The sequence below is a fragment of the Hemiscyllium ocellatum genome, chromosome 5 (genome assembly GCF_020745735.1).
Source record: "Hemiscyllium ocellatum isolate sHemOce1 chromosome 5, sHemOce1.pat.X.cur, whole genome shotgun sequence".
NCBI classification, from domain to species: Eukaryota; Metazoa; Chordata; class Chondrichthyes; order Orectolobiformes; family Hemiscylliidae; genus Hemiscyllium; species Hemiscyllium ocellatum.
In genome coordinates this window covers 92,811,035-92,838,861 of record NC_083405.1, presented here as the reverse complement: position 1 = coordinate 92,838,861, position 27,827 = coordinate 92,811,035, and the positions used below count along the sequence as shown (strand labels likewise).

Here is a 27,827-nt window from a genome sequence, read left to right as displayed (position 1 = left end):
CACGTCCACGCCCCCCAACAAACCACCCTCCCGTCCTGGCATCCTTCCTTGCCACTGCAGGAACTGCAAAACCTGCGCCCACAGCTCCTCCCTCACCTCCATCTAAGGCCCCAAAGGAGCCTTCCACATCCATCAAAGTTTCATCTGCACATCCACCAATGTCATTTATTGTATCCGTTGCACCTGATGTGGTCTCCTCTACATTGGGGAGACTGGACGCCTCCTCGCAGAGCACTTTAGAGAACATCGCCGGGACATCCGCACCAATCAACCACATGGCCCTGTGGCCCAACATTTCAACTCCCACTCTGCCAAGGTCATGGAGGTCCTGGGCCTCCTCCACCACCCTCCCTCACCACCAGACGACTAGAGGAAGAACGCTTCATCTTCCACCTTGGAATACTTCAACCCTAGGGCATCAATGTGGACTTCACCAGTTTCCTCATTTCCCCTCCCCTCAGCTTACCCCAGTTCCAAACTTCCAGCTCAGTACCATCCACATGACCTGTCCAATCTGCCAATCTCCCTTCCCACCTATCCGCTCTACACTCCCCTCTGACCTATTCACCTTCATCCCCACCTCCATCCACCCATTGTACTCTTTGCTACCTTCTCCCCAGTCCCACCGCCCCCATTTATCACTCCAGCACGGAGGCTCCCTCCCTCTATTCCTGATAAAGGGCTTTTGCCCGAAACGTCAATTTTCCTGCTCCTTGGATGCTGCCTGACCTGCTGTGCTTTTCCAGCACCACTCTAATCTAGACTCAGGCTTCCAGCATCTTTTGCCTATTACAGAAAGATGGCTGACGGAGGAACAGGACTCAAAGCTCAATGTTCTTGGCCATAGATGATACAGATAGACTAGAAGAGGTGGTAAGAAAAGAGGGGGAGTAGCTTTTTTGATTAGGGCAAACATCATGGCAGTATTTACGATATTTCAGGTGGATCTTCCAGTAAAGGTGAGTGGAGCGAGAAATAAGAAAGGTATGATCACTTTGGTGGGATTGTACTATAGGCCCCCAGTAGTCAGCAAGAAGTTAAGGAGCAAATATATAGGGAGAGCGAGTTTTGAGAAGATTTGTAGCTCAGGTTGAGGTTCTGGATGCAGGTTTGCCCTCTGAGCTGGAAGGTTAATTTCCAAATGTTTTGTCAACCTACTAGGTAACATCTTCAGTGGGCCTCCGGGAGATCAGAGACAGTTCCAAGCAATAAGCTTGTAATAGTAGGGGGATGTTAACTTCCCAAACATAAGACTAGGACTGCCATAATTTTAAGGATTTGCATTGGGATTACTGTGTTAAGAACACTTTCTCAATTAAAATATAGATGGCCTACTACAGAAGGGAGAAAAATCTACTTCCACTTGGTAAACAAGATATGGCAAGTGACTCAGGTGTTTATGGGGGTGCATTTGGGACTAGTAACCACAATTCAATTCATTTTAAAATAATAATGGAAAGGATAGACCTGGTTCACACGTTTTCAAGTTCTAACTTGGGACAAGGGCAATATCAATGGTATGAGACAGGAACTTTCAAAACTTCATTGGGAGAGACGATTAACAAGTAAAATGGACATCTGGCAAATGGGAAGCTTTCAAGGAGAGACAGAGTTCAGGGACAGCATGTTCTTGTTAGAGTGAAGGGCAAGGCTGGTAGGAATAGAGACTTGAGATATTTAGGTTCTGGTCAAGAAAAAGGAGGCCGATGTCAAGTATAGACAGTTGGCATCAAATTAATCCCTTGAGTAGTGCAGAGGTTTAAGGAGGAAATCAGGAGGGCAAAATGGGACGTGAAATAGCTTTGGATCAATGAGGCCATCTATGTGTAGAACCACAGAAGCTGGGAGATACTCAATGAATACTTCACATCAGAATTTGATAGACATGGAAGCGAGGTAACTTGGGGAAATAAATAGTGCTGTCTTGAAAACAATCCAGATTATAAAAGAAGAAATGGTGCCAGAGATCTTTAATTAGATAAATCCCCAGGACATAATTATATTCCACTACATTAAGAAAAGCTAGGGAAGAAACTATAAGCCACCAAGTAGAGATACTTATCTCATTGACAGCAATGGCTGAGGTACAGGAAAACTGGAGGGTGGCTAATGTTGTGCGACTATTTCAGAAAGGCTGCAAAGAAAAATCAGGGAACTACAGAACAGTGAGTCTCAGTGGTGCATAAGCTGTTGGAAGATCACAAGTCCATAAAACACAGGAACAGAAATTAGGCCATTCAGTCTGCTCTGCCATTCAATCATGGCTGATAAGTTTCTCAACCCCATCCTCCTGCTTTCTCCCTGTAACCCTTGACACTCAAGAACCTTAAATACTCTCAATGACCTGGCCTCCACAGCCTGCTGTGGCAGTGAATTCCAAATGAATCCAGTGAATTCTGACTGAAGAGGTTTCTCATTATTTCCATTCTAAAACATCTTCCCTTGACTCTAACACTGTGCCATTAGGTCCTAGTCTCTCATACCAATGGAAGCATCTTCCCAACATCTACTCAGTCCAGACCTGTCAGTATTCTGTATGTTTCAATTAGATCATCTTCATCCTTTTAAATTCTATTGAGTACTGACCCAGAGTCACAGATGTACAGCACTCTAACATACCCTTCTGTCCAACTCATCCATGCTGACCAGATATCTTCACCTAATCTACTTCCAACTTCTAGCACTTGGGTCCATATCCCTCGAATCCCTTCCTATTTGTACACCCATCCAGATGCCTTTTAAATGTTGCATTGAACTAGCCTCCACCAGTTCATTCCAAACACACACCATCCTGTGAGAAAACGTTGCCCCTTAGGTCCTTTTGTATCTTTCCCCTCTCACCCTAAATCTAGGCCCCCCAGGACTGGACTCCCCCACCCAGGGAAAATACTTTGCCTACTTATCCTATCCCCTCATGATTTTATAAATCTCTATAAGGTCATCCCACAGTCTCCAATGCTCCAGGGAAAACAGCCCCAGCCTATTCAGCCTCTTCGTTTAGCTCAAATTCTCCAACCTGAGCAACACCTTTATAATCTTTTCTAAACTGTTTCAAGATTCACAACATCCTTTCCATAGGATGGAGACCAGAACTGCACGCAATATTCCAAAGTGGCCTAACCAAAGTCCTGTACAGCCCCAAAATGACCTCCCAACCCCTATACTCAATACCCTGACCAATAAAGGAAAGCATACTGAATGCATTCTTCACCATCCTATCCACCTGTGACTCTACTTTCAAGGAACTATGAACTTGCACTTGAAGGTCTCTTTGTTCAGCAATACTCCCCAGAATCTTACCATTAGGTGTATAAGTCCTGCTAAGATTTGCCTTTCCAAAATGCAGCAACTTACATTTATCTAAATTAAACTCCATCTGCCACTTCTCAGCCCATGGTTCATCTGATCAAGATCCCATTGTACTCTACTGAGGTAACTTTCTTCGCCATCCACTACACCTCCAATTTTGGTGTCATCTGCAAACTTACTAACTATACCTCCTACGTTCCATTCAAATCATTTGTATAAATGAGGAAAAGCAGTGGACTCAGCACTGATCCTTGTGGCACACCACTGGTCACAAGCCTTCAGTCTGAAAAACAACCTTCAACCACCACCGTCTGTCTTCTACCTTTGAGCCAGTTCTGTATCCAAATGGCTAATTCTCTCTGTATTCCATGAGATCTAACCTTGCTAACCAGTCTCCCATAAAGTACTTGTTGAACACTTTACTGAATATATAGATCGCATTTGCCTCTTTGCTCTCATCAATCCTATTTGATACTTCTTCAAAAAACTCAATCAAGTTTGAGAGACATGATTTTTCATGCACAAAGCCATGTTGACTATCCCTAATGAGCCACTTCTTTGCCCACTCTCCTAACCTGTCCAAATTAGATCAGATTACTTACTGTGGAAACAGGCCCTTCGGCCCAACAGGTCCACATTGACCCGAAGCGCAACCCACCCAAACTCATTCCCCTACATTTACCCCTTCACCTAACACTACGGGCAACTTAGCATGGCCAATTTACCTCACCTGCACATTTTTGGACTGTGGGAGGAAGCCAGAGCACCCAGAGGAAACCCACGCAGACACGGAGAATGTGCAAAATCCTTCTGAAGCCTCCCTGCCTCTTCAATGCTACTTGTCCCTCCAACTATCTTCATATCATCTGCAAACTTAGCCAGAATGCCCTCAGTTCCTTAATCTAGATTGTTAATGTATAAAGTGAAAAGTTAAGTCCCAACATTGAGCTTTGTGGAACATCATTTGTCATTAGCTACCATCCTAAGAAGGACCCTTTTTCCCCCACTCTCTGCTTTCTGCCAGACAACGAAGCTTCTATCCATGTGAGCACCTTGCCTTTAACACCAGGGGCCCTTATCTTACTCAGTAGCTTCCTGTGCAGCCCCTTGTCAAAGGCCTTCTTGAAGTCCAGGTAGATAATGTCCATTGGCTCTCATTGGTCTAACCTGCTTGTTACTTCCTCAAAGAATTCTAGCAGATTTGTCAGACATGACCTCCCCTTGATGAAACCATGCTGACTTTGCCCTATTTTACCAACACTTCCAAGTATTCAGAAATCTCATCCTTCACAGTCGACTTCAGGATGTTACTCATGACTGAGGTTAAGCTAATCGGTCTGTAATTTTCCATCTTTTGCCTTACTCCCTTTTTAAACAGGGCTGTCACGTTAGTGATTTTCCAGATGTCTGGGACCGCCCCAATTCTACCAATTCCTGAAAGATCACCATTAATGCCTCCACTATCTCTTCAGCTATCTCCCATAGAACTCTGGAGTATAGTCCATCTGTTCCAGGTGACTTATCCACCTTTCAGGCTATTCAGTTTTCTATCTTTGATGATGGCCACCATACTCAGCTTGAATTTTTCGGATATTACTAGTGTCCTTCCTTGTGAAGATTGACTCAAAAGTAATTATTCAGTTTCTCAGCCAATCCCTTGTTCCCACATTCCTCTCCAGCGTCATTTTCCAGCAGTCCAATGTCCACTTTTGCCCTTTATATATTTAAGGGAACTCTTACTGTCTTCCTTTATGTTACTGGCTAGCTTACCTTCATATTTAATCATCTCCCTCAATTTTTCTTGTTGCCCTCTCTCGGTCTTTGTAAGCTTCCCAATCCTCTGGTTTCCCACTGCCCTTTGCCACATTATGCATTCTCTTTTGCTTTTATGCTATCCCTGACTTCCCCTGTCAACCATAGTTGCCTCATCCTCCCTGTACCAAGTTTCCTTTTCCTCAGGATGAATCTCTGCTGCGTCTCCTGAATTACTCCCAGAAACTCCTGCCAGGGATTCTAAGACACAGGATTTGGAAACACAAGGACTGATCAGGGATAGGCAGCATGGCTTTGAGCATGGGAAATTATGTCTCTCAAACTTGAGGTTTTTTTCTCAAGAGTTGACCAAGAAGATAGATGAAAGCAGAGCAGCAAAGGCTGCTGGTAGAGAGCTGGTGTTCAGACTGGAGGCCTATGATCAGCAGTGTGCCACAAACATCATTTTATCATTTATATACACGATTTGGAGGAGAATATAGGAGGCATGGTTACTAAGTTTGTAGATGAAACCAAAATTTGTGGTACAGTGGACAGTGAAGACAGTTTTCTAAGACTACAATGGAATCTTGATCAACTGGGCCAGTGGGCCAAGGAATGGCAGATGGAGTTTAATTCAGGTAAAAGCGAAAGGTTACATTTTGGTAACACTAACCATTTGTTACACAGTTAATGGTAGGACTATAGGGAGTACTGTCAGAGAAACATAAGGGTTCAGTTCCTTCAAAGTGCATGACGCGTAGATAGGGTGGTGAAGATGGTATTTGGCACACTTTCCTTCAATAGTCAGAGCATGGAGTACAAGAGTTGGCACATCATGTTATGACCGTATAAGACATTGGTAAGGCCACATTCGGAGTACTGTTTATAATTCTGGTCACCTGCTATAGGATGCAAGTTATTAAAATGGTAAGGGTGCAAAAAAGATTTATGAGGATGTTGTCGAGACTGGAGGGTTTGAATTATCAGGAAAGACTGGATATACTGGGACCTTTATCCTTGGAGTGTAGGAAGCTGAACGGTGACCTTAAAAAGGTTTATTAAATCATGAGAAGCACAGATAAGGTGAATAGCCAAGGTCTTTTCCACAGGATGGGGGATTCCAAAACAAGAGGGCGTAAGTTTAAGGTGAGAGGGTAAAGATTTAAAAGGGACCTGAAAGGCAACATTTTCCCCACACAGGGTGGTGCATTTATGGAAGAAGTTGCCAGAGGAAGTGGTAGAGATTACAACTACAACACTTAATAGACATTTGGACAGGCACATGGATAGGAAAGATTTAGAGGAATACAGGCCGATCAAGACTAGCTAATTTAGGAAACCCATTCGGCACAGGCAATTTGAGCCGAATGGTATGACTCCATGACCCTGCAATGCATATACTTCACATAATTTTATTCTTTGGGAAATTATGTGAAAACAGTCAGAACCGAGGATCAGATTACTGTCACTTCCCCGTACCCTATAACCTGAAAATTTAGCTGTAGAAAACAGAACCATTGTCAGAAACAACAGAACGAAAACTTCAAATTTTGAAAACAGGTGTTAATTTTGTCGTTCAGAGTGCTGAAATACATTTTTAGAACAAAAATAAGGTTAAATAATCACTAAAAGCTTTTCTGTTTCACAGTTGGATTTTTTGAGTGAACAGTATTTATTTCAACACCCTGTTCCAGAGAAGGAATGAGAAAAAATATCCTAACTACCATATCATTCATTTGGTTTTGCAGCGTGCTTGATTCAGTCAAGTTAGAATGCTGTGGAAACTCAGGTTACTCAAATGTCAGTACTTTCATTTTTAAACTTTAATCTTGAAATTTGAAGACCAACGTATAACCAGTATGCTATATGCTGGTCAGAAGACTACAAACTCACTGCCCCTTCTCAAATACAACTTTTTCTCCCCTCTTTATACCCCGCCACACACACTCTTCCACGTGCACACAGCAAAACCCAGCTTATTTTGCCTTGAAATTCCCAAGGATTTTGTAGTTCACATGCTTGTTGGGATTTGCTTTGCACAGGTACATGAAATTGTCTTTGGTCTTGCTTAATTGATGCAGTCATACAAATTATGAAGCGATGGTTACAGCAGCTCCATCTTTTAGAATATTATTGCAAGTGCAGTCTTGTCAAGTACCTTTACCAAAATAAAAACGGAACTGAAGATGGTTTACATGCAATGTTTTGACAATATGCTTCTTACAGAATCTGAATTCATCTTACATTGCTCCAAACAATTATCTGTGACACACCTTTAATTAACCAGCATTTTAACTTTGTGCTCTGTAATGCATAGTTCTCTCTAAAGATACATTCTAATTTCATAATCCCTAAACTAGATCATACCGTATTAACTAAATCACTATTTTTCAAAGATCATGATGGATTGTATATTTTACATTCATCCTGGTTTAACTAATCTCTAATTATTACTGCATAAATCATGTTCTTTTATATTATACAAAACTTACAGTCCAAGCTGTAATAGAGTCAATTTATGATACTAGGAAACCACAGCAGGTCAGGCAGCATCCTGATGAAGGGCTTATGCCCGAAACATCAATTCTCCTGCTCCTTGGATGCTGCCTGACCTGCTGTGCTTTCCCAGCAAAACACTCTCGACACTGATCCCCAGCATCTACAGTCCTCACTTTCTCCTATTCAATTTATGATAATTCTGGATTGTCCTGTGATTCAAATTAAGCAAAAGGTATTGCAATATAACACTAAATTTATTTTAAAATTATCAGATAACTCCTTTTAACGGCTTTAAATGCATGATGCCCAAACCTAAATCAGTGGTTTTGATTTACGCTAAATAGAATTGCTGAGTGTGATCAATTTATTAGCCAATGCACGAAAGCTGGCAAATACTTTTATTCTTCTGCTTTATGCTTTTAAACAAATGTTAACATACCAATCAGAACAAGAAAAAATTGCCAAATGTTTTGTTAATATATGCATACCTTGTGCAAAAGGGCTTGTTGATGCTGCTGGAACAGAGGAACAAGTCGAAGTTTTTCCAATGCCTGGTTTCCTTCCCCTCTGACTAGAACCATGTCCTCCTGACTTCTTCCCTTTGACCTCCAAGCCCTTAATCTCAGCATTTTCATTCCCACTTGAAGGATGAGTTGATACTTCCTGGAAATTTGCATTTGTAAATCGAGCAGTAGTTTCTTCCAACCTCTTCAAGGATCCAGATATAAAGCCGGTGCTACTGCTTGTATAAGTCTAAACATTTATGAATAAAGAAAGTATAGCGCTTAAAAATCCTAATTGTTAACCTAATACGGATACCGCTTCAACCGAAACAGAGCTACCAATATAATTCAATGCCCATGACTGTTTGCATGGTTTGTAATGCATGCACTATCAATGCACCCGAGAACAATAACCTTATGTATACCAACTGTAGTAGTGCTGGCTATTAAGAATTTAACAGTTACATTAGAAAACACAGACCCATATTTACTCTAGATTCAACAAAATTTATATTGAGGCATTGAAACACTGCTTAAATCACTTGAGATGTGCCTTATTATACAAATATTCCTAAAAATTTTAAAACTACTTTTGTGCCTTCACATAATTGTTATGTATGTTACAATTATTGCCACTGTAATTGAGAATGTCACAACTCCCCAACTATTTTAAAATCTATCTGCTTTAGCACACATTAGTGGAGAATGTCTCAAATAAGGATAGGGAATTATAGTTTCAACCTTTCCACTACTGCCTAATATTAGTTTTCTTTCAGTTATTCACTGATTAAGAGAGAAAGATTTCAATCTCAGAACCTAACAATGACATTCAAATTACCTGTGGAGCTGGATTTCATCAGAAGCATAAATATCAAATATGAGGCTTGCCTCTCTGATAACCAGCAATGGGGTAAGAACTTTCAGCAGACTTCCTGGAACATCAGCAAGATTGTGGCACCCAGTTTGCCCCCTCAACCCATGTGCCAACCTGCCACAAGAATTCATGAAATTCAGCCTGTGAAATCTGCTTAAATCTAACAAAGTCAATTTAGTTAGTACAATGTACCTCTCTGTGCCCATGGAACTGAACCCCACCTTCAGAGAAGGGCAAAAAAAGATATGCACATCTATGACGAGACCAAATGCCCACCAAAAGTTACCTTAATCCTTCAGTCTATAAAAGCAAGAAAAATTAAAATGCCTGATTTATTACTGAGTATATTTGGGGTAAAATGCACAGCAAACTGCATGAAAATTTGTACGAAGGTTTAACATCCTGACCATAAAACATTTTCCAGCATTGCCATACAAGTAAGAATTGCAAAACGAGGTTTATACTTGGGATTTCATATCATTAATCCAATATACTGAATGACCCACTTTTTAAAACACTTACCTTTTCAGTTGTCACAGTGAGAGATGGAACTGTAGATGACAAATCCAAAGGTTTCTTGATTTTCTGTTGTCTATATTTGTCCCTGTCCTTCTGTTTCTGCAAGAAAGTTTTTGTGAAAAGCCATTTATTTTTAATTTTGAAACATTCTTCTGTGAACATTTCACAGTTAATTTTGAATTTTCACATTTCAAATGTATCTATCCCACATGAAACTGCATTGCAGAAGGCCCCATCCATACTGACACATTATGGTTCCCTGTCTCCTAGCAGGTATTTACAAGCCTTCTAAGTCAAATCTTCCCTTAGGCCCATCATTGTCAGTTGATAACATCAACTACCTACTTTGGGATTTTCTCTTTCAAAGACTCTGCTGCTTCACCTGGTCTCATTTAAGACTCTCCACAAAGCTCAAAAGTTTACTTTTGTTCAGCATTTGTTATTTCTTGTGGCTCTGTAATGTAATTTGTTTGTTTTTCAAACACAAACAAAGTTTAAAAATCTAATGGGACTCTCATCTACCCTGTGCTCTGCAATAAGACAAACTAAATTGTTTTTTAAAAAAAACGGTGGATGCTGTAAATCAAAAACAAAAACAGAAATTGAGTTGGTGCAATGTATTTCTCTGTGCCCATGGAACTGAATCCCACCTTCAGAGAGGGTAAAGAAGAAAAGTACTTTCATGACCAGACCAAATGTCATCATCAGCTGCCAGTTCTGCCACCTCCAGTGGGATGACAGCACCAGGCACATATTCCATTTCTGTCCCCATCCCTGTCAGCGTTCTGCAGTTATTGTTCCCTTCAGACACCCTGGTCCACTCTTCCTTCACTCCCAACAACCTCCTACAGCACCATCCCCTGAAACCGCAAAAGGTGTAACATCTGTCCATTTCTTTGCTCTCTCCTCAGCATTGAAGGGCCCAAACATACCTTGCAGGGGAACCAGTGCTTTACCTGCACTTCACACAATTTAAATATACTATATTCACTGCTCATGACGTGGTCTCCTCTACATTGATGAAACAATGAAAAACAAAGCCAGACTGGGTGACTGCTTCATGGAACATCCATGTTCTGCCCATAAAAAAGACCCAGAGCTGCCAGTTGCCTGCCACTTCAATACACCACTGCGCTCCCTGGCCAATATCTCTATAACAGGCTTGCTGCAGTGCTCCAGCAAAGCTCACCATAAGCTGGAAAAACACAACAACTTTCTGTTTGGAGACCCTGCAGCCCTCTAGTCTCAATATCAAGTTCAACAACTTTAGGGCTTGAGTTCTCCCATGTCTTTACCCGAACCCCCACACACCAGTGCCAAAATTTTTGACTCTGACCTGAAGTACCTGCAGTCCTCACTTTCTCCTTGTTGTCACATAGTGGCTAACAGTTTGTGATATCAGACTAACAGTCCCCATTAATAGCTATTCACCCACCTCGCCAGATCATTATCCACTTCATCTGTCCAACTGTTCTCCTCTCTCTTTGGGCTCTACCCCCACCTATCATTTACTTCTTACACCCTCCACCTGCCCTACCCTCTGCAAATAAACTGACATTATCCTGGCTACCATCATTTGTCAGGAAGAGCTACTCGACTCAGAACTTTAACTCTGATTTCTCTCCACAGATGATGTCAGACCTGCTGAGCTCCTTCAGCAATTTCTGTTTTTGAAACAAAACTGTTAGGCCTACAATTAAAATATTAGCAATTATACACACACACACACACACACACACACACACACACACACACACACACACACACACACACACAAAACCACTCTGTCTAGTAAAAGGGGCAAACAAATCATCAGCGAGGCCATTATGACTTAATAAATAATTACATTGGAAATGTGTTTAAGACAGCTCTCGGAAAGAAAAAAAGACAGGCAATCATTCAGTTTCTGTACAATTACTTTTAATGCATGAAGCAGATTGAATGGTGCAACAGATCTAACCAATTTAAATCCAAGTCACAACAGTATCTTTCACTTTAGGTAAGATTGTTTCACGAGCTGCAAGTCTTCTCAAGTCTGTTATATGGAATGGTATTGAATGTCTTTTTAAAGTTCACATACACAAAACAGCACTATCCTCAACAAGTATTAACTTTTCAAAAACCTCCGGCAAGTTAGTCAAATACTATTCCTTTTTAGAAATCTCTGCTGCCCCTTCCTAAACAATCCATCTTTCCCATGTGATTTCTAATTCTATCCAAAATACTTGATTCTAGGAACTTCTCACCACTGAAATTAAACTGATTGGTCCCTAATTGTTGGGGGTTTTTTAAGCCTTTGGAATCCCCTTTAATATTAACTACTAGCCTTTACTTATAAACCCTCTTTGCTACTTATATTTTCTTTCTCACCTCCTTTCTGAGTTTCAACTTGGTTCTCAATTGTATTTTCTCCCTGGCATCTGTCAGCAACACACAAGTGCTTCTTTGTGTTATCTATTTTCTTTTACATTCAGGAAGCTCCAAGGTTATTTGTTCTACTTTTCCCTTTTGAGGGAATATACTCCAGTTGTGCCAGTCATCTCTTCTTTGGAAGTAGCCCATACACAGATAGAACTTTTCCTACCAATCTTTAATTGCCGACCAACTCTTGACTTGCCCCACTTAAAGTCAGCTCTCACCCAGTTAATTATTCTTACATTGGCTTGCCCTTCGTTTTCTACCATCATCTTAAACTTTATAATGCAATGATCAGGATTCATTGAACACTCCGTAACTGACACTTGCTCAACCTAGCCCGTGTTATTCCAAGAACCAGATTCAGCAAAGCTTCTTTTATGTTTGAACTGAATACATACTGTAGAAAATTCTCTTGTACACAATCAAAGACTACTTGCCCCTCACTCCTCTCTATAGTACCAATAGCCTAATCCATACTTGGATAACTGTAGCACCACATGACTCGTCTATGATTACTGTCTTTTCTGAAGTTTCCTTGCAAATTTGCTCCTCTACATCATTTCCACCAGTGAGTGTTTTATAGAGTACACTAAGCAATATAATTGTATCCATTTTGCGCCTTTGTTCTAGACGAATTAATTTCATCCTTAAACCCTCCGGGATCTCTCTTTCTGCATCACTGACACTGTTCTCCTGAACCAATACTGCCAACTCTCACCCTTGATTCTCCCTTTGCTAAACACATTTCAACTAGGAATATTTAAAACTCAGTCCCACTCTTCCTTAAGCAAAGTCTCTGTTGTAACAATCTGTACATTCCCCTCCAAGCTGTGTACCATTCCTGACTCTGAACCATCACCACAATTCCTTTATTGTTGCTGGTAAAAACCCTTCAGTTTCCACTAGAAGAATAGTACCTATATCACAATGAAAACAACAGCTCAAGGCAGCTCACCAGCAACTTCTCAGGGACTTTTGGAAGTGGGCAATAAATGCTGATCTCAGAAGAGTGGAAGGGTCACAGAACCAAAACGTTAACTCTGATTTCTCTCACAAACCTACTGAGTTTTTCCAGCAATCACTATTTTTATTTATGACCTAGCTAATACAGCCTTGAATTAATTTTTTTTTCCAATTCTCCTCCAGCACCATATGCAAAGATTCCTGATGAAAGGCTTATGCCCTCCTACTGCTCAGATGCTGCATGATCTGCTGTGCTTTTCGAGCACCGCATTCCTGACTCTGATCTCCAGCATGTGCAGTCCTCACTTTCTCCCAAAATTCTGTTGAACCATATTAGTTTGTTTCAAATGAGAGGAATGATCATACTTGTGCTAACTGACCCTTCCAATGGCACCTGGATTTTAATCCTCATCCTTTTTCTCAATTCTCTCTTTATGATCAGGCCATTCCAGTTTGGATCTCATCTTCCAGAACAGCAGAGTGGCTTGGTGGTTAGCACTGCTGCCTCACAGCACCAGGATCCCAGGTTCGATTCCAGCCTTGGGCGACTGTCTGCATGGAGTTTGCACATTCTCCCAGTGGGTTTCCTTCAGGTGCTCCGGTTTCCACCCACAGTCCAAAGATGTGCAGGTCAGGTGAATTGGCCATGCTAAATTGCCTGTAGTGTTAGGTGCATTAGCCCTAGCCAGAAAGAAATGGGACTGGGTGAGTTACTCTTCTAAGGGTCGGTGTGAACTTGTTGGGCCAAAGGGCCTGTTTCCACACTGTAGGGAGTCTAATCTAATCTAATACAGCCTTTTAAATATTCAATTCTGGCCTCTTGCACATTTGATTTTGAATGCTCCACTATAGGTAGATGTAAGCATCCTTGCAGACATCTTTTTACTAAACTGTAGAATTCCTTCACTAAAATCATGCCAAGTATCCACTTACAAGAGGCTCCCAAATGTTCCTGTTTTGATTTCAATCTTTCTTGATTTCTCCTTCTAAATCAAGATGTCAAAAAGAAATCTTAAGCAATAAAACTATTAATCAAAGGACTGTCCCCAGATTACCGCTCCTGCACTCTCTTCAACATTATACATTGGTAGGAAGATTTAGGAAAAACAAAGAGAACTTAAATATTCTTATATTACGGCCATGTTCTTATTACATTGTGCTGACAAGTTATCCAGTCCTGATGGCCGTCATCAATGAAACAGGTGAGTAATGAGATACAAGATGTGACCATGTTACTTTTATAAAATTTGCTAGATTCTGGAAAAGTTCAATTTATACTGACGACAAAGGAATAGTAAGGCAAAAAAGTGAGGACTGCAGATGCTGGAGCTTAGAATCAAATGTGTAGAGCCGGAAAAGTATAGCAGGTAAGACAGTATCAGAGCAGCAGGAAAATCGATGATTCAGGCAAAAGCCCTTTGTTAGCAATGAGCGCATGACTAAATCAGACTTGCGAACACCAAATGTTTTAATTTCACAGTGCTGAGATATTCAACAACCCTCAAAATTACCCATAGTTCCTAACCAAACTTTAAGTAAAGTATATCAGACACAGTATTTATAACTTAAAAATAAGTTAAGTTAGCAATACACCAACTTTAGCACAGCAAAACTAAACAAGGCAGTGTAGTTAACATGTCTGATTAAAAACCAATCTTTCTAGATCACAGCCATCACTCTCTCACACCAACAGATTGAAACGGTGAAGGGATAAATTAAAAGAGAAGTAAAAGAGTTGTAACAAACTGTTTCAAACAATGGTTGTTAACCTTTCATGCATCTTTGGATTTGTTGTCCCAGACACATGGGATGGTACATTTTGTTTGAATTCTGAAGTAATTTGCTAATGCAAAAAGATTCTGCTGACTGCTGGAGACTTCTATTTGTCTTTGAGACCAGGTTATGGAGTCATAGAGACGAACAGCACAGAAACAGACCCTTCGGTCCAACTTGGTCACGCCGACCAGATATCCTAAATTAATATAGTTCCATTTGCCAGCAATTAGCCCACATCCGTCTAAACTCTACATATTCATAAATCCATTCAGAAGCCTTGTAAAAATGTTGTAATTATCCCAGTCTACACCACTTCCTCTGGCAGTTCCTCCCATACACATGCCACCCTTTATATGAAACAACTGCCCCTTAGGTCCTCTTTAAATCTTTCCCTCTCACCCTAAACCTATACACTCTAGTTCTCACTCACCCCGGAGAAAAGACCTTGTCTATTTACCTTATTCACATCTCTCGTGACTTTATTAACCTCTAAACGGTCACCCATCAGTCTCTGATGCTCCAGGGAAAACACCTCCAAGCCTATTCAGCCTCTCCTTATAATTTAAATCCTCCAACCCGGGCAACTCTTTGCTGAATCCTTTTAAATTTCACAATATCTTTCCTATAGGAGGCCAGAACTGCTCACAATATTCCAAAAGTGTTCTGTACAGCCACAGCATGACCTCTCAACTCCTATATCCAATGCTTGACCAATAAAGGAAAGCATACCAAACACTTTTTTTACTACTATCAAAAGCACAAACCTGCACCTAACTCATATTCATCGTTTTTACCACCATAATGACTGCAGATGCTGGAAACCAGATTCTGGATCAGTGGGGTGGGGAGAGAGTAGCATAGCGTACAATGGTTAAGTGGGGGAGGAGAAGAAGGTATTAGGTCAGGGAAGAGAGGGTGGAGTGGATAGGTGGAAAGGAGCTAGGCAGGTCGGACAAATCCTGACAAGTCATGGGGACAGTGCTGAGCTGGAAGTTTGAAACTAGGATGAGGTGGGGGTAGGGGAAATGAGGAAGCTGTTGAAGTCCACACTGATGTCCTGGGGTTGAAGTGTTCCAAGGCGGAAGTTGAGGCGTTCTTCCTGGTGGTGAGAGAGCGGCGGTGAAGGAGGCCCAGAACCTCCATGTCCTCGGCAGAGTGGGAGGGGGAGTTGAAATGTTGGGCCACGGGGCGGTGTGGTTGATTGGTGCGGGTGTCTCGGAGATGTTCCCTAATCCGCAAAGACCGTTCCCTCCGTGACTACCTGGTCAGGTCCACGTCTCCCTACGACCCACCCTCCCATCCTGGCACTTTCCCCTGCCACCGCAGGAACTGTAAAACCTGTGCCCACACCTCCTCCCTCACCTCTATCCAAGGCCCTAAAGGAGCCTTCCACATCCAAAGTTTTACCTGCACATCCATTAACATCATTTATTGTATCCGTTGCTCCCGATGCAGTCTCCTCTACATTGGGGAGACTGGGCGCCTCCTAGCAGAGCGCTTTAGGGAACATCTCCATATTTGCATTCCACAAAGACCATTCCCTCAACAACTCCCTTGTTAGGTCCACACGCCCCACGAACCTACCTTCTACTCCCAGCAGTTTCCCTTGCCACCAAGAAGTGCAAACCCTGCACGTACACCTCCCCTCTCACTTGGTCCAGGGCCCCAAAGGATCCTTCCATATCCAACAGAGATTAACCTGTACTTCCACACACATCATCAACTGTGTACGTTGCTCTTGATGTGGCCCCCTCTACATGCCAATTTGTGGAACATTTCAGAGAACATCTCTGGGACACAGGTGCCAATCAACCCTTCCGCCCTTTGGCCAAACACTTCAACTCCACCTCCCACTGTGCCAAGGACGTGCAAGCCCTTGGTCTCCTCCACCATCAAACTCTAGCCACCCAATGCCTGGAGGAAGAACGCCTCATTTTCCACCTTGGGACCCTCTAACCACACAAGATCAATGCTGATTTCACCTGTACTCTCAAGTCCCCTGCCCCCACCTTACCCCAGTTCAAGCCGTCCAACTTGGCACTGCCCTCTTAAACTGTCTAACCTGTCCATCTCCCTGCCCTCCGATCCGCTCCACCCTCCTCTCTGACCTACTACCATCACCTCTCACCTACATCTACCTATTGCATTCCCAGTGACCTTGCCCCCCTGCTCCACCCCTTCCCATTTATCTCTCAGCCCTTTGGCCCACCCTCATTCCAGATGAAGATATTATGCTCAAAGCGTTGACTCCTGCTCCTTGGATGCTGCCTGACCAGCTGTGCTTTTCCAGCACCACACTTTTCGACTCTGATCTCCAGTACCTGCAGTCCTCACTTTCTCCAAACATCAGTAGTGAGCCTTCGTTTAAACACTGCTGTACTGTCCTGCTTTGTGTGTGTCTTGGTCTTTTGTGGTGGGTGATATCACTTTGAGAGAGGTTGATAAATAGGATCCATATCAACATGCTTGTTGGAGTTCCAGTTTGAATGCCAGGCCTTGAGGAATTACCGTGCACGTCTTTGTTAAGCCTGCCCCAGGATGGATGTATTGTCCCAATCAAACCGATGTCCCTCGTCATCTGTGTGTAAGGATACTAGTGATAGTTGGTCATATTTTGGTGGCTAACTGGTGCTTGTGTATCCTGGTGGCTAGTTTTCTGCCAGTCTGCCTGATGTACCGCTTGTTGCACTCCTTGCAAGGTATTGTGTATATGTCTTTTGTACTGCTGGTTGGTGGTACAGGATCTTTTAGAGTTATCAAGAACTGTTTCAGTGTATTGGTAGGTTTGTGAGCTACTATGATGCCAAGAAACCATGTCAAACTAGCAGACCTGTGTCTTACAACCCACTTCACCCTCAACAAGATCTACAAACAAATCAACAGTACACTCATGGCATCACCAATATCAGGATTCTTGGCAGAAGCAATTATGTAGAGGTTAGAACGAGTTACCCTGCCCATGATTCAGCCCAAGCTTTGGATCTGCTATGTGGATGACATCTTCATCATGAAATGGAACAATGCAAAAGAAATCCACGAACACATGATCATCCTCCTTACTGGTATAAAGTTCACTAAAGAAGAAGAAGAAAACAACAGACTCTCCTTCCTTGATGTCACAGTAGAACGAAAAGCCAATGGAGCGCTACAGACCAGTGTTGACAGGATAGCAACACACAGATCAAATACTCAACTAGAGGAGCAATCATTGCAACACCCACAAATGGAGCTGCATCAGGATATTATATTAGTGAGCCACAACATACTGCAGCAGTCGGGGACTAAGAGATGCCAAAGAAAAACAGCTATACAACATATTCAAGAACGGGTGCCCAATAAGCACAGTCCATCGATTCTTACACAACAAACCTAAACAAAAAGACACAACATGCCCTGAGACTCTAGCCACACTATCTTACATTAAAGACATCTGAGATGACGACCAGATTACTCCGGCCTCTTGGCATCACGGTAGCCCACAAACCTACCAACACAAACAGCTCTAGATGAATCTAAAGGACCCTGTACCAACAACCAGCAGAACAAACGTCATATACAAAATACCCTGCGAAGAGTGCAACAAACATTACATCGGATAGACTGGCAAGAAACTAGCCATCAGGATGCATGAGCACCAACTAGCCTCCAAAAGACAACCAACTATCACTGGCATCCTTGCACACACAATGAGGGACACCAGTTCAACTGGGACAAAACATCCATCCTGGGACAAGCTAAACAAACAAACACATGGGAATTCCTAGAAGCCTGGCATTCAAACCGGAACTCTATCAACAAACACATCGATTTGGACCCTGTTTACCAACCAAACAGAAAAAGAACCAGAAGTGAGATCACCCACCACGGACCAAAACACAAATAGAAAGTGGGACAGCGCTTCAACCAGACTCACTAATGATGTTATCTAGCATGGTGACCAAACATCTACAAAAAAAATCTTCCAACTCAGCGAGCAAACTTACAACCCAAAAAGAGGAAATACTGAAGAAAACCAGAGAGTATGGCAGCACCGCAGGAGAATAAATAAAGCTGATGCTTTGGAGTTTGATATAAATCTCCTTTTGAAGTAAACCATGACTTTTAAAATACAAATAAATCGCATCTCTCATTACGCCTCCTCACAAAGAAGAACGAAAATGTATCATTCCCTATCAAAAAAAAGTTAAATGTTTTGTTATGTTAACAACAATATTGTGTCATTAAATCAAAAATTATTATTTTTGACAGCCATATTTTACTCAAGAGCATCTGAATGACCACATTCTTTGCTTCACATGTGGCAGTGATAAACCATCAGCTACAAAAAAAAATTTCCAAACACATGAATTATTTTTCAATTAGAAAAATTAATCTCCATCAAAACAACCATACACTCTTGTCCCAAAATTTCTCCCAAAATAACTGTGTATATCAATTGCAATTTCTTCCATATTGTTAAGCTAAGGATAGACAAATCTCCGGGCCCTGATGGAATGCATCTCAGGATATTAAAAGAAATGGCGGGAGAAATAACAAGTGCACTTATGGTAATTTTTCAAAAGTCGCTGGACTCTGGGACAGTTCCAGAAGATTGGAAAACAACAAATGCGATGCAACTGTTTATAATGGGGGGGAAACAAAAGATGGGGAATAATAGATCTGAGAGTTCAACCTCTGTAATGGGGAAGATGCCTGAGTCTATTATCAAGGAAGAACTAAAATAAAAATTTCCCTTTGGACAGACGCAGCATGGGTTCATGAAGTGCAAGTCACTAATTTTGAGGAGATTCAGAACTGAATTAAGGAAGAACTTCTTCACCCAAATGGTTGTAAATCTATGGAATTCCTTGCCCAGTGAAGAAGTTGATACAACTGGAGTAAACATTTTTAAAGCAAAATTAGATTTTTTTTGAACAATAAAGGAATTAAGGGATACAGTGAGAGTGCAGATAAATAGAGCTGAGTTCACAAAAAGATCAGCCATGATCTTATTGAATGGCAGAGCAGGCTGCAAGGGCCAGATGGCTTACTCCTGCTCCTAGTTCTTATATTCTTGGCGATGTAGATTTCAAACAGATGCACTTGCTTTACAAACAAAATGTCTCTTTCATTAACAAATATTTCTACTAAAATGTACTCAGTTTCATTGAAAAATAACAGACATTGCACCGTTTAGTAGTAAAATGACACTCACACCAATGCCCATAACATCGTACCAGTCTGAACTGACTTATGTGGTGCTGTTAAAATTAATATAATTGTCAAAAGCAACTTGAGAATTTGGTGTCAATTCAACTTTTCTGCTTTCCTTTAACAAATTTGTCAAAGGAGGCATTACAGTGCACATGTTTGTTCCAAACTTACCAACATATCACAAAGTTTTTCATTTGTCCTAGAATGGAAAAATCCAACTTTTGAATTTTCAAATTCATACTCATTCATCAGTTGATATTTTAGTTTGACTATTGTAAATACACTTCCACTGACTACCATCTTTCTGTACCTCTAAAATTAACATGACACTTGGTGATTTTGTTCTCTTTTCTCTGGAGTATTCACCAAGTAATTCATCTCCTTTTTAATTCTTTTGATTTGGTAAGGGGTCCATCGAACCTTGTTTTTCTTGGATCCCCAGAGACTAGAAACAATACTAACACCTTGACTCCTGCAACAAAATTCCAAATTCCAATTTTGCCAGAAGACAAATATCAATGATTGATTTGCTCCAGAGTGTTTCAATATCTACTGGTTTACTTCATAACCTGCTGTTTTCACTGTTTCTTGAGCACTCTTCAAATACTTTTTGGCTAACTCACAGGCTCTGGATCTGTTCTCTCAAACTCAAGTGAGCTTAAAGTGTAGTCTGAGCTGTGGTTTATCATTGTTTTCTTGAATCTATTTCAATTGTTCTCCTATCTCATGACCATACTAGTTCAAATGGACCAATCCTGTAAACTCATTTGGAGCATCCCTAATGGCAAACAGTAACGGGGGAACTCCTTTATTTCAATTATTCAAGCATTTGTGTCTATAAGATCTAATCATAATCTTCAAATTTAAATTCCACCTTTCCAATGCACCTCAAGATAGCAGGTGATAAGCAGAAAAAATTGAATGTTTTATTCTCAAAAATAGTCATCATTTCTTTGAATATTTGCGACAAAATTTGAACCCTGATCAGGCTGTATTTCTCTGGGTAATCCAATTGAACCAACATTTTCCTTACTAGTTTTGCAGGGTTTTCTGTCCGCCCGAAAGGGCCTGCTTCAGAAATTCTTGTTGAAGCATGTATGATTAATATAAGGCACTGATTCTCAGACCTTGTTTCAGTTAGGCATTCTATACAATTGGTTAAGATTCTGCTAAATACTTATTTGAAACTTGGTTTGGGAATTCACTGGCTAGTATTTGAGCTGAACTCCACTTTCTCATCAGTAATTGTCTTACAAATAATAACACTTCGGTAGAGTTCTAATTCAATTTCTGAGGAGGTTGTTGAGCATAACTTTCAATTCAGGATTGAAGTGAACCTTCACCTTGGTTACTTAAATTTTCTAAAATCATTTCCAATAATCTGAGTTTCTCAGTCATTCCTTTCTTTTCCTCATATACTGTTCGTCTTATCCAATTTTTGGACCTGTTGCAAGAGTCTGGAAAACTTCCTCCTATAACATTTTAGTTTCTTGTACCTCTTGTTTGTTCCACTATCCTCCAGGAGGCCAATATTTTTGAACCACCTGAGTCATTTCCCAAGATAAAATCCATTCCTATCAGGATTTATTTCACTACTCCAACTACAACATCCGCATTTATTCTTTAATCCAACACTGTATATTGAGACTGGTATGTAACCTCCATGTACACTTCCAATTAACATTTTCTTTCATTAACCTTGCCAGAAGATAAATACTATAATCAAATCAATATCAATACCTGACTTGCTCCAGAGTGTCTCAATATCTACGGGTTTGCTTCCTTTAAGCACAAAACAATTTCTTCTTTGACATAAAACATTAAGAACTTGCAGTGGTCTGATTCCTCATCAGCAATTGAGGATGGATTTTGCGGTCCTTGAAGAAGGAGGCCATCTGGGCTGTACGGTATTGGAACTGGTCCTCCTGGGAGCAGATGCGGTGGAGACGAAGGAATTGGGAATATGGGATGGAGTTTTTACAGGGATTCCCCCCAGATGTGATCGATGATGCCCTCCACCACATCTCCTCCACTTTCCGCTCCTCCGCCCTTGAGCCCCGCCCCTCCAACCGCCACCAAGACAGAACCCCACTGGTTCTCACCTACCACCCCACCAACCTCTGTATACAGCGTATCATCCGCCGTCATTTCCGCCAACTCCAAACAGACCCCACCACCAGGGATATGTTTCCCTCCCCTCCCCTATCAGCGTTCCGCAAAGACCACTTCCTTCGTGACTCCCTCGTCAGGTCCACACCCCCCACCAACCCAACCTCCACTCCCGGCACCTTCCCCTGCAACCGCAAGAAATGTAAAACTTGCGCCCACACCTCCTCCCTTACTTCTCTCCAGGGCCCCAAGGGATCCTTCCATATCCGCCACAAATTCACCTGCACCTCCACACACATCATCTATTGCATCCGCTGCACCCGATGTGGCCTCCTCTATATTGGAGAGACGGGCCGCCTACTTGCGGAATGCTTCAGGGAACACCTCTGGGGCGCCCGGACCAACCAAACCAACCACCCCGTGGCTCAACACTTCAACTCTCCCTCCCACTCCACCGAAGACATGCAGGTCCTTGGACTCCTCCATCGCCAGAACATAACACGACGGTTGGAGGAAGAGCGCCTCATCTTCCGCCTGGGAACCCTCCAACCACAAGGGATGAACTCCGATTTCTCCAGTTTCCTCATTTCCCCTCCCCCAACCTTGTCTCAGTCGATTCCCTTGAACTCAGCACCGCCCTCCTAACCTGCAATCTTCTTCCTGACCTCTTCGCCCCCACCCCACTCCGGCCTATCAACCTCACCTTGACCTTCTTCCACCTATCGCATCTCCATCGCCCCTCCCCCAAGTCCCTCCTCCCTACCTTTTATCTTAGCCTGCCTGGCACCCTCTCCTCATTCCTGATGAAGGGCTCTGGCCCGAAACGTCAAATTTCCTGTTCCTTGGATGCTGCCTGACCTGCTGTGCTTTAACCAGCAACACATTTTCAGCTCTGATCTCCAGCATCTGCAGACCTCACTTTTCACTCAAAGATTTCTCCTTTATTACTTTGGCATTCTTTCATTTGTTCCCAAAAACTAGTGCCTCTTCCATCAACAGATTTCTCCTTCAGGCAATTACAGATGGGAGATCATCTGAGAATCACAAGGAGTTTGTTAGAACTGATATTTCACTGATCTCTGATACTTGATGTGCATCTATACAGTTTTTACTAGTATAGTTTAAGTTTTGCAGGAATCTTAAAGTTGTTATATAATCATAACTTCCATTACAATCGCAATTTTTTTTCTCCAAATTCAGAGACCAAATCTCTAACCTCACTTCTTGCAAATTCTACAAATATCTTATTAGATTTCTTTCTACATTTTAATTGATGAACTTCAGGAGAAAGCTCATATGCATTGAGTATTTCATTTTTTCAACATTAATTAATTTGCAGATTGTCATTCTGAGGAACTTGCATTCACACTCATAGCAGTACTGTCAAAGTATCTTATATGAGGTCCAAATTTTTTTTTGGCCTCAACATCTGACCAGCAACCTTTTCAACTGAAGTGAAATTACAATTCTCTACTTCATTCTCAGCAAGTTTAAGCACTAAACATATTTTCAATTAAATCAGATACCTCATTGGAATCAGAATCATCCTCCGAGCTACTATCCCTTCTTTCCCTGTTTAATCTAAGCCTTTTTCCGGCCAAGTCATGTTGTCTCATCTCCATATCTCTTTTGAGTTCAAACATTTTTAAATTCCATTTTTTTTAAGTTAGAATGCTTCACCTCCCTTTCCATTGAGTTTCTTCTTCTTCATTCTAATTGAATTATTTTCGTTCTCTTACACTCAAGTTTTTAAAAAAATTTCTAACGTTATTGTAGCTGATTCCAGCTGTGACATGTTTCCCTTCCAATTGTAAATGCTGGATAAACACTTTCAACATCGCCTCCTTACAAGGTCCTGCTTTTGTTTCTACCTTTGATTTATCTGCTTAACTTAGCCTTATTTAATGATTTCAAATAACCCAGTTAAATCTTACATTCCTCAAAAACTTGAGGCAGCACCGAATGTTAAGATTTAACACACAAAGTCCACAACACTCCTGTGTTACTTTTCCATGTACAGTACCTGTTTCTGGAGAAGAGACACAATTTCCACTTAAATTCAGTGAACTCAAAGCCCAGATAGAGCCCCACTTGTTATGATCCCAGCACTTAGAGAAAGAAATCAGCCTTAACTCATTATCTGTATGCTTTATTTTTATGAACATGCTGAGCATTCACATTCACACGAGGCTGTAAACTTCTTTTAAGAACAGAAAATTAGTACATAACATTCAAAAAATTAAAACAAATTAAGATATCTAAGCATGGAATTTCGTTTGAAAGATCTTTTAAAAAAAAGCAAAATAAAAGTCTTGTTACATTTTGTGGCAGTTATAAAGTCTCCAGAGTCTGGAAATCTAGAGTCATTACTCCTCTGTATCAAATCTTCTCTATTCTTTCCTATGAACTGTGAACTTTCCTTACATGAATACTCAAAACTGAATACTTTGCCTTTCCTAGCTTGTAACAACCTGTAGATTTCTAAATACTCCTGATTTGCAGGTTCCACCCAACTAAACTTTTACACTTGGGTAACTGTGTTTTCCCTTAAATTGTACATATACTTTTCTAAAGAAACTATCTTCACTTCTAACCACAGTCAAGTCTCCTCTGAAACTTTCAAACTGAGTTTTCTTAACATATCAATCCTTAATTATTCTGAACCACAAATATGCTGAAGGGTTTCAATATATACCACATTTGTCATAAGTCACCACAATAAATATAATCTTCCAACAGCACTCCAGACGTGCCCGTTTCTCTTGTGCACAATGATTTAAGTCACTGTTTCAGGAGGATTATTTGACCTAGCTTCTTTTTAAGAAATCTCTTGACAAAAAGCAAGCCACCCATGTGCCAGGTTTTCTAATCCAACTGTAAAAGTTATAATAATATATCACAAAAATAATTTATGCCAACATCTTCCAAAACTAGATCGAAAACTGCAATTTTTGACAATTAAACTTCTGACTATATCGCACCTTTTAGGTAGTAAACATTTCCCAAAGCTCTTCGCAAGAACATTATAAACAGACTTCAACATTAAGCCACAGAAGTAGACTTTAAGACAAACAAAAAGCTTGGATTGCATGTTCATCTTAAGAGAACGTGCAAGGGAAAGAGCGTGAGAAAGAGAGACCGAGAAAGAGAGAGAGAGAGAGAGAGAGAGAAGAGAGAGAGAGAGAGGAGAGAGAGAGAAGAGAGAGAGAGAGAGAAGAGAGAGAGAGAGAGCTAGAACAAGCGAGAGAGAGAAAGCCAGACAGACAGAGAGAGCTAGAACAAGCGAGAGAGAGAAAGCCAGACAGACAGACAGAGTGAGAGAAAGCAAGAGAGAGAGTTAGGGCGAGTGAGTACAAAAGCATTTTAGGAAAAGACTTCCTGTGGCTGGAAGTAGGCAGCTGTTGAGAGTGTGGTGCTGGAAAAGCACAGCAGGTCAGGCAGCATCAGAGCAGGAGAATCGATGTTTCGGGAATAAGCTCTTCATCAGGGAATAGACAGCTGCAAACATATCACCAATAGTGGGAAAGTGAGAATGCTCAACAAGCCTGACTGAAAGAGTGCAGACACCCTGAAAGTTTTTGCGCATTAGGAGAATATAAAGATACAACCAGAGGTGTGAAATTGAAAAAAAAAGTATGAGCATTTTAAAACAGGCAGCTGATTAAGCGAACGACTAAAGCAGGTCAGCATTCAGAGGAGAAAAACAAGTGCATAAGACATTGTGAAAGGACTTCAAATTAGAATGCCTAAGCTGACTAGGGATGCATTTGAATAGTCAAGAGTAGAGGAGCCAAGCACATAGATATGTAAAACTTAAATTTGATTTCACAACGCTCATTGATAGTTAATATCTACATTGGAAAGTTGTGTATACTGTATCCTGTCCTGCAGTTTATTTACACAATTCTATTCTCTACTTAATAAAATGAATCAACTGCAAATAGATAAATCAGTGAAACTCATTAGTTTAATACAATTTCATCATCAATTGGTCAGTTGTTAACAACCTTCAGATTAACTGCATTCTACATCTGTATTCTCCCCACTGTTGAAGTGAAATGGTGAACTCAGAACGACAAAGTGTAAACTGCCTTAAGAGGAACATAATTGTCTGCCAAGTAAGGTTGTGGGGTAGATCATTTCCTGACTTACTTATACAAACTCAATTCTATCATTTTCCTTTGTTCTTGTATGAGATGTGAGCACGCTAGCAAGGCCATTCCTAGTATCCCTTGAAGTGGCTGGCTCTCTACGTCATTTCAGATAGCATTTAAGAATCAAACACATTGTTATAGGTCAACCATATTTTTCAAGAGTCTGGAGTCAAATTTTTGCCAGGACAGGTAAAAATGACAGATTCCCTTTCTTGAAGAACATTAGTGAGCCAAATGGGTTATTACTGCAAACAGATAGTGGCCATGTAGTCATCATTAGACTAGTTTTAAATTCCATTTGATTTCAATCAAACAATTGTTACTTTAGATTATAGCACTCACCAACTTGCCAAAATGATATTTGCAGTAGCCACAATATTTAACATTATCAGCTTCTGAACCTTCTTCTTCACACAGAAGTCCTGCCAGCTGAGCACTAAACAAAAAGAAAAATAAAGATTGTCACAAAAATTATCAAAAGATACTGAATTATATAATGTAGAATCAGCTGAGTACATTGCACCTGTGATTCTAGTAATGTTTCCTTCTTTCTCCCTCCTCATATAATTTCTCAATCTTTGTGCTATTTTAAACACCACCCTAACTTCTCTTAACAGCTCAAGAGTTTGAATTGAGAGGCTTGCAGAAAAACAAAGAGTTATATAAGACTAGCCTGGATCACAATAGATCACTCCACTCCCGCTGCCCCCACCAGAAAGAAAATCAGGAACTGCCCAATGTTCCAATGTGAGAAAATGACTTTGTTAAAATAGTGTAAGCTATTCAGTTTGATACCTGCCCTTTACAGAACTAATTTGCTGCAGCAAAGCATCAGGACAGTCACCACAACCAGCCTAAGTACTGAGCTAATAACAAGTGGAAAGCATTACTTGAAAGCTGGATATGAGAAAACATGAATCACAATGCAATGTAATTAAACTGCAGAATCAGCAAGTTACAATTTTTTCTTTTAAATATCTACAACACATCTGGCCAATATCAAACCCATACTTGGCAGGTTACTGATGACAAACCTCTTTTGAAAGAATGGGAGGGAAAAAAAGGAGTTAAAACAAACTCCTTTGACACTGAAGTGACTGCAAAATACAAAAACTGGTAACACCAATTCAGTCAAAAATGGATCATTATAAAACCGAATACTTCATAGAGTCATAGAGATGTACAACATAGAAACAGACCCTTCGTCCAACTTGTCCACGCCGATCAGATATCGCAACCCAATCTAGTCCCACCTGCCAGCCCCTGCCCATATCCCTCCAAACCCTTCCTATTCATATACCCATCCAGATGCCTCTTAAATATTGCAATTGTACCAGCTTCCTCCATACCCTCTGGCAGCTCATTTCACCCTCTGTGTGAAAGCTTTGCCCTTTAGGTCTCTTTTATATCTTTCTCCTCTCACCCTAAACCTATGCTCTCTAGTTCTGGACTGCCTGACCCCAGAGAAAAGACGTTGTCTATTTATCCTATCCATGTCCCTCATGATTTTATAAACTTGTATAAAGGTCACACCTCAGCCTCCAACGCTCCAGGGAAAACAGCCCCAGTCCATACAGCTTCTCCCCATAGCTCAATTCCTCCAACCCTGGCAACATCCTTGGAAATCTTTTCTGAACCCTTTCAAGTTTCACAACATCATTCCGATAGGAAGGAGACCAGAATTGCATGCAATATTCCAACTAACCAATGCCCTGTACAGCCGCAACATGACCTCCCAACTCCTGTACTCAATAT

General features: G+C 41.1%; 1 protein-coding gene across 8 annotated transcripts in view; it reads right to left on the bottom strand.

The window, feature by feature from the left end:
* Window positions 1-27,827, bottom strand: part of mllt10 (MLLT10 histone lysine methyltransferase DOT1L cofactor) — a 454,712-nt gene that overhangs the window by 328,525 nt on the left and 98,360 nt on the right. For all 8 annotated transcript variants that reach the window (XM_060824984.1, XM_060824989.1, XM_060824988.1 and 5 more), the window contains 3 exons: window positions 26,415-26,508; window positions 9,463-9,558; window positions 8,052-8,316 (listed from right to left, as the gene is read on the bottom strand). In XM_060824984.1, coding sequence (XP_060680967.1) covers window positions 8,052-8,316; window positions 9,463-9,558; window positions 26,415-26,508 — 455 coding nt within the window. The remainder of the gene's footprint in view (window positions 1-8,051; window positions 8,317-9,462; window positions 9,559-26,414; window positions 26,509-27,827) is intronic.